This window comes from Bombus fervidus, chromosome 2 (genome assembly GCF_041682495.2).
Source record: "Bombus fervidus isolate BK054 chromosome 2, iyBomFerv1, whole genome shotgun sequence".
Classification (NCBI taxonomy): Eukaryota; Metazoa; Arthropoda; class Insecta; order Hymenoptera; family Apidae; genus Bombus; species Bombus fervidus.
In genome coordinates, this window is record NC_091518.1 from 3,668,843 (window position 1) to 3,677,236 (window position 8,394).

The window sequence follows — 8,394 nt, forward strand, 5'->3', positions numbered from 1 at the left end:
TAATACGTAACGCGTGGAATACATACTATACTATACATATTCCCCAGTTGTAATAACTCTGAAACTACATTAATATGAAATTTTATTGGAGATCAATGTCTTTATCGTCAATATCATATTACGTATGATTAAAAATGTTATAGCCTTTGATTACAACATTACGCAAATCCAAAGCCAAATTCCACAGTTTGTAGCTTCAACATACTCAACGTAATTAACATATCTTTCCAACTACAATAATCCCAAGGTAAAATTCCACTCGTTAATAATATTATTAACAATTGATTCCTAAATATCGCCAATATTAAGTTGTGCATCATATAAAACCTTACATCCTTCATTCACGACATTCCGCAATTCCAAGTAAAATTGAACTCGCTCGCAAGCTGACTCACTAAATTGATTCTTTAATGTCATCATTTTCTATAGATAGATATATTGATATATTGTAATAAGATATATTGTACATATGTATATGTATAACAGGAAACGTTGCATATTTCGAGTACAATATCGGTAATTGCAATTGTAAACTAAAATTTCACTCACCGCCAATTCCACCGCCGATCGACTCCTGTTTCTCGACCTTGGGCTGCCGATACTCGTCTTGGGGGAGTCTTTTCCGCTGTAGGAGACCGCAATCGGGCTGTTGGTGTTGGAGTTGCGTTTGGATATGCGCAGCGGCGGCCGCCGCCGCAGCAGCCGCAGCCGCCGGAATTGCCAGGCCGGCAGGACTCGCTACATGGGCCGGGTGCGGGGGCGGACTGCCAGCTGGAGTGGTAGCACTCGCTGCGCCAGGCAACACGGGTGCGGTGGTGCAGCTGCCCGCATTGTACTGCAATTGCAGGCCCAACTCGCGAGCTTCGCTTTCCTCCTGCGCCTGCTGCCTCCGTAACGCGACCTGCGAATTGTTTCTTTGTCAGTTCAGGAATTGAATTTAGTAAGAAAAAGTACGTTTTGATTTCTTTTTCTTTAACCTTCAAGTAATGACCATTGGATCATACGTCAGAACGCACAAGTAAGAAATGCGAATTAAAATATAGTAATTTAAAATTGAATAAATTAATGTAGACTATTGTAGTTCGTATATGATCTAATGACATCAGTTGAGGATTAAGTTGAATTATAGATGCTCATTTTTGAGTGTAGAACTGAGATGGATATTCCTTGTGGGTGAAATAGGAAAATTTTAGTTTTCATTGGTTCAAATGGCTATTTTTGAGTTTTTGATGAAATTGTATGGTTTATAAATCCTAGTTAGTTTTGGTTATCAGATATCAAAAAGATAAAGGAAAAAGTTATTTGCACCTTTCTACACAATAAAGCGAGTTTGTCGAGTTATAAATTGTAGGATGGAGATTTTTACTATAACCATTTTTATGTATGATTTATAATCGTACATTTAATGGAGGGTAGATCAGTTGACTTGTAGTTTAGAGATTTGCTTGAAAAACTGTACTATTCTAATGCACTAAAATTTATTAACACTGGTAACTTGACTTATAAAACACTAGTAATATTAGTTTAATGGTAAAGATAGAGAAATCAGTTGATGTTCTTATCATTTCTAGCTTCCCTATTACAATATTGACTATCTTAATCTAGTTACAAAGGCAGTGATATGAGTATTAAAATAACCTAACCTGTTTAAGAGGGTATAAGGATCCTGAATTCAGGGCCTCGAGTGGGTTTAATGTTACGATCCAACGAGGATCAAAGTGATCAAACTACGTATTCAAAACATTATTCGTGACTCTTTGAAGAAATATAATGAGACGCCCGTACTTTAAAGACTAGGATTAAGAGTTTCATTATTTCTAGAGTTCCAATAATGGTACAAGTGTTTAATTTTCTATTCGTGTTCAAAAGCATGTAAAACAATAAGAGAAGAGTATCACATGTTTCGAAAGACCCTCGTGCTGATCCCAATTGAATTAGTTCACGCTTCCTTGGTTGATTTACACGATGTAAAATGAAAACCCGCCTTTTTAACACTTCTACCGCAATTGCTACAGGTACTTCTTAGTTTCCACTAATGAATTAGGATTTAGTTAACCTAAGTACACATATATGTACATATTTTTTAATTATTACAATAACAATTTTATCTATTTATTTTAACACATTATCGAATCATTATTGGCTATAAACCTGTCACTATGTATTTTCTACTAGCGACGCCTAGTAACATTTTTAAATTCAATCGTCCTTAAAGCATCCAAGTATAGCTAATCTTTCAAAAAAAGATTTTAATCGTAAAACATCTAAATATAATTTCAACTAATAAGATAATGATTATGTTACATTTCATATAACTTGCATAAACTGCATAGAATTTAAAATATGATTATATTGTAAAATTCTAAATAAAGTAGTTACATGATGTAATATCTGTCTAAAGAACAATGATGTACGAAATAGATATTTGACCATTTAACAACAAACCATTAAAAAATATATATAATTGCGTTTATTTATTCTGTTTATTGGTAAAGGATATCTTTTGAAAGAAAATTATTACTTCTTGACAATTAAGGATAACCGTATCACGACGTTTTATTTAACCTCACATTCTTTAGAGCTTCTAGATATGTACCACTATACAAACTCTTCTCATTGATCAAACTTAGTACATCACTATTTGAACAGTTCTTACAAATCATTATGTTATCCAAACAAACTATTACTCTCACAGATGTTATCGAAATCGAACGATAATTCGTCTTGTTTGACAAAGATTTTATAACAACAGTTTACCTGGGCAGCCATAACCCGTTGTCTCTCAGCGATCAGTGTACATTTAGCACACACGCAGTCCCGCCAACGACAATACCGTTTGTGACCCTTCAACGCGGAAACAACGCCGTGATTACGGCATCTCGCACACTTCGGTGTCCTTTGATATCTCTCGGCACTGGCACGAAGGAAGAACGCGGCTGGTAGCACGTGATGTTGTTGCTGTTGTTGCTGGTGTTGCATCAATTGACCAACGTCGACACCAAGACCGACACCCCGCGGTAACGACATTGTTTCAATATATAATGAACAACAATCGAATCAACGTGATCAATGGAAAACGTAAAAAACAAAAAAAAACAAAACCAGTGAATGACCACTGTACGAAAGAGCGATAAAATCAACAAGGATCACGGATCAGTAGGCATCGTCATTAAACTCACAATAGAATAGGCTCGATCACCGAGGACAATCGTTTTGGGCCGAGCATAAAGCCCAGTTCGCACTGACACGCGTCGCTCCCATTCTAACACCCGTCGCGTAAAATCGTTCACTACCGAGTATTTCTCATAACCGATTTATTAACTCACGTAACCGATATTTCTATCAGTACATATATTTTATCGTTTCCAGGATATGCACACTGTATATGTATACCTCGTATATTTGGCCGCGTCAGTGGCCACACTGAATCATTGGTCGATAAAGGAGGCCCACAGCGTTAAGCGGTACACGGGCTCTTCTTACTTCAACCGAAGAAATCACATTTAACGCTGTTCGGTAGAAACTCTCGAACCGGCACCGTACAGCGAAACGAGAAACGAGAGGACGAGAAAGAGAGAGACGGATATAATAGAGTGAAAGAAGGAAGAAAGACAGAGGAAATGGTGTACCAGTTAGGCGGAGAGAGATAGCTCTAATAGCACGCGCACGCGCCTGCACTTCCGAAAGTTCGCCGGCAGAGAAGAGCGGCGGCACCACCGCTCGTACGGGTGTCGGGGTACGAAATGCGGAATCGCCCCGACTCCTCTCGCAGCACTCTCTCTCACTCTCTGGGCATTGTCAACAATTGCAGCATCCCGGGAGAGTCGATTCAGGTAGCGTGGAGAGACAGAGAAGCGGTGGCGGTGATGGTGTCAGCAGCAAAGAGGGAGCTGAAGGCGGACGAATAAGGAGGTGGGGGGCGCGTTCACGCGGAGGAGGGGAGTAGAGAATATCGAGGGGTGGGAGGGGACTTTTAGAATGTCGCGAGGGGACCAGGAAGCAGTCAAGAGGGCAGAGAAGAACGAGACGAGGGAAAGAGAAAAAAGATGGATAGAGATAGAAACGGAAAGTGTAGAGGAAAAACGTGGAAGAAGGTGGAAAAGTGAAGAGGAGAGGGGTACCGTCCGGGTGGGAATACAGTAATACGAAAAGAAACGAATGAACACGAAAGAGACCGACGTTAAAGCGAAGTGGAACGTTTAGGAGAGAGATGAATAGGCAAAAGAAGAAAGAAAGAGCGAGAGGGGAAAGAGAGAAGGAATTTACCAGGGAGGGATAGGGCAGAAACTAACAGCCCCTCCACAGTTGCGCGAAATAAAACACTGTGCCACAGTGTTCCACCCCGGAGCTTCGGCCAAACGCAAAGCCGCGCTTAGGCACGGCCACGCCCGCGCATCTACCCGATTGGCCGAACATGCTGTTCCACCAAGATGTTAAGAGTTTATATCTGGCTCGGGGTGAAAGGGGGACATACCTAACCACGTACCCACCTACCTACTCACCCTCGATAAACTATGCGTACAGAAGCGCGTATCAGACGTGTGTATTTTCTATCGTGCTGGTGGAGGCAAAACGGACAAACACATTACTCTTTTATTTAAAACCCGTTCCAACGTAAAATACAATGCGAGCGATGCTCAGACGTTTCTCTCTATGCTCCGCCTTTTGTTTCGTCGGGACTGTTTTTAACCGTGCGCGCCTTCTTCGTCCCTTTCGTGGAAGGAATATATCCTTTCTCTTTCTTTTTTTTATTTTTCTCCTTTTTTTCCTTATTCCTCCACTTCGTTCTTTTTTTAAATCTTTATCTTTCTCTTTTTCCTTTTTTACCTCGATTCGCTCGGTCACGATAGTCCATCTCTTTTCGCCTGTTTCTCTTTCCTTTTTTGCTTTTCTTCTCCGTTTCTTTCTTTTTCAGATCCATCGAGTTCCACTCTCTGTAAACCACACGGGCACACAACGTCATAGCGACGAGCCTTTCTTGAATCATATTCTACAATGAAGTTTCAATGGGGGGAAGCCCTATTGTCGTTCACGAATGGCGACCGATTTTATAGTGATCTAATGTACAGATGTTATTTACCTCGCAATGAGAACCGAATAAAAGCATTCTATGTATTAAGCATTCTGCGATTTAGATCCTGTATATCTCTCTGCTTACCTAACCTCTACTCCTGCCTGTCTACAGGCGTTGCGTACAACAATGCACGTTCGGCTCGCGTAACGCGCACAATGGCACTATTACTCTTTTGACTTAGTCATGCGAACGAAAGTAACTATATCGGTGTAGTTTCGAAGAAACCGGTATTTGCATTTCAATAATGATTATTCGTACTTATGGCTGCTCGTGTCACATTACATGTAATAGGTACATACAATATTTAAATTCACATTACATATCATTAGAAGCTATTTAGAATTCTTCTGACATTTTCTTTTTCGTATCACTTTTTTCTAATTTTTTTAAAAATATACAAATAGCACTACGTGTTACACGAAAACCGCGAAACATAGATAAATACCATAAACACATTCTTTATATTCTAACTATACTAATTGTAAGTAAGTATACTGTTCTCATAAGGTAAGTTTTTATAATATATACAAGTGATTCTAACCTAAAAGTAAGCAATGTAACTTTCATCGTATCGCCTTTATATGCATACGGTCCAGAAATACATAGCAAGAAATACATAGCAAGGAAAAAAGATGGAATGAAACCTAAAATTTTACTTATTTGTGGTAGCTCGTTACAAAGATATTATGTTATGATAATTATAACTTATCTAGAAGAAGCAGTTTACAATACGTACCTATAAACTAGTAAGCGCAATAGATATACATATCTAGTTACTTTATAAATTAATATTTAATATCTATATTTAAGGTCTATGTGTAATATTTTTTTCTTTTTTCAATAAATATATCAACGCGTAGTACATCGCGTTGCATGTAAAACAGTGACATAATGATAAATAGCGTAAAGACATAAACACACGTTTATTTTCAAGTATACGTCATCGTTGGATTGTTGGCAGAATAGAAAATTGGTAAAACGAAAGTAATGCGTTTGACCGTGCGCTCTCCAGTGAATGGCACGTTTCAGCGCGGTTACGAACCGATTAATCCACGCTCGTGCATCATTAGTGAGAACGCAATGATGGTTTGAGCAACATTAAAAGCCCGCAACGCGAAACGGTATTCGTCGATGCCGTCGATCTACACCAACACGGACCATTTTTTACTCTGGCATATCAGCCACTCAAAGCGTACGTACGCGCCGATGGATAAATCAATAAACCAATAGCTATGGTAATGCACACCTGCTTTTAAAGTATCAGCCAACCCCTCCTCGTGCACTACCGTTTACGCGATCCATGCAATTATAAGCCGAGTACACGATTTTCCGCATCCCCGAATTATTACAAATTGCAGCCTAATAAAAACATCCTAAGTAATGATTAATTTCCCTCGCGAATATTAAATGTCCTCAATATTCAACCATATTTAAATGTAGATAATTAACAAATATTTAATAATGCATATAGATTAAGTAACTCTGAAAGAATATTTATCGAGTTTCAAGAATTTTATTTGTTCAATCGAAATTTATTATTTAAACATTTTATTGATACCTTGAATCTTTCGATAATAGGGAGAATCTCGTATTCTATGTGTTTTATATCATTTGATTGTGATTTATTATTTACCCCGAATATACATATTTTTTAAATCTAAGATTGCTTTTTGTATGAAGTATGAGGGAAGAAAACGCTGAATTTATATGAAAACTCTTTATATTATAATGTTAAAATCGCTAACTTTTTCCCCTTACTCCCCGCATGAACAAATATAGATTGAAACATATCTAAAATTATGGCAACAAAGAATGAAAAAAAAATCAAAAGATATAGTATATAAAGTATACTTTCAGGCATCTAGATCAAGAATAACAGCTCCTTTAAGGATTCTCCCACGATTCTTACCCTAGGATCTTAGAATGTTTCCAGATGTAACTGATTTATCGGTGGTAGCAGGTATCACGAATAAGAACGTATTTTATACAGTACCCACTGCTCCCTCCGTCTGTTTACACTGGGGAAAACAGGAGATTAAGATCAAAATCGCGTCTGTATCGAGTTTCAGTGTTTGCCAACATCACACAGATCAACAACACCAAAGAAACAGCTGATCAAATCGTTTCTGATCGGATAAGAGAGATTAGACCATAGGTCGCTATGTCAAACGAGTAAAGAAGAACAGGTACAAAACCAGGTTGATCTTAATCTCCGATACTTGCGTGGGTGAATTCTCTGCGATCTGTCAACGAGGAAACCATCAACAAACAAACAAATCGTATTATTTCAATTGTAACATTATATCTGTCTTAGGTAAAAGAAAGAATTCTATGTTTTTATAAACATTTTTTCACCTTTAAAAATTTCAAGCAATTTAAATCGCTCAAATAATTATCAATACATGGCTTTTAGAGTCACAATCTACCTTGCAATACCTCTGATATAACTTTTTATTTATAGGATGAACACACATAGGAGGATTTAAACAATATGAGGAAGACAAGGTTTGGACATAATCTAAATGAAAACCTACCTACTGAAGAGTTAACAAACACGCGTTAGTAGATATTAAACCTGCATCATTTTGCTGATGAGATGTCACGACACAATTTCTATTTAAACCTTATACCAGGAAGTCTTAAATTGTAATAACGAAAGAATCTAAAATTCTTAATTCCTACTAAAAAAAAGTAACCCTCGTGACACAAGGAATACATTAATGACCGATACGATAAAAAGTAGCCACGTTTAAACGACAAAAGCTTAACATTAAAGACAAAGACAAGAGAATATCTAGAGAGACCAAGAATCAATAAGAACATATACCCTCAGCATTCATAGAACCATGGTTGGTGTTTGTATTAAAAATAGGAAAATAGTATATACATATAGAGAGAACGGTGTCGGATGGAGAGCGGCATATGCAGAGGCATATATTTCGACAGATCCATAGGGCACGGGTGGCATTCACCGCGGCACCGTCGCCGGATGAAGCCTGCGGTCTCATCGCGATCTACCGCGCCGGTGAAATACCGTATGACTTTTTGACGTGCTTTTAACAGATTGAATTGAAAATGGCTTCCACGGCGCCGATATATCCGCGAGGCCACATCCATACCCTGAAAACGACTGTACGAACGGACGGACGTGAGAGACGAGAGATATATAATCTTTTTCCTTCCCTCTCTCTCGCTCCCTCCACCACTCTTCCCCTTTTTCTCTCACTTTCACACCTCGCCGCAACTTTTTCTCCTCCCCCTCTTCTCTCTCTCTCACTTTCTCCCATTTTCATCTTTCGCGGAAACGGTTTTCCTCGTTT

The 8,394-nt window shown here is 38.4% G+C and overlaps 1 protein-coding gene across 2 annotated transcripts in view; it reads right to left on the reverse strand.

Annotated features, from left to right (window-relative positions):
- Nucleotides 1-5,525, reverse strand: part of Dmrt99b (doublesex-Mab related 99B) — a 33,778-nt gene extending 28,253 nt beyond the window's left edge. The window contains exons 1-3 of one of the 2 annotated variants that reach the window (XM_072021736.1): nt 5,159-5,525; nt 2,758-4,934; nt 550-901 (exon numbers count right to left, since the gene is read on the reverse strand). In XM_072021736.1, coding sequence (XP_071877837.1) covers nt 550-901; nt 2,758-3,027 — 622 coding nt within the window. In that variant the 5' untranslated portion in view covers nt 3,028-4,934; nt 5,159-5,525. Of the gene's footprint in view, nt 1-549; nt 902-2,757 lie in introns of both variants that reach the window. The other variant, XR_011803116.1, reaches the window with a different exon arrangement.
- Nucleotides 5,526-8,394: the final 2,869 nt, after the last annotated feature.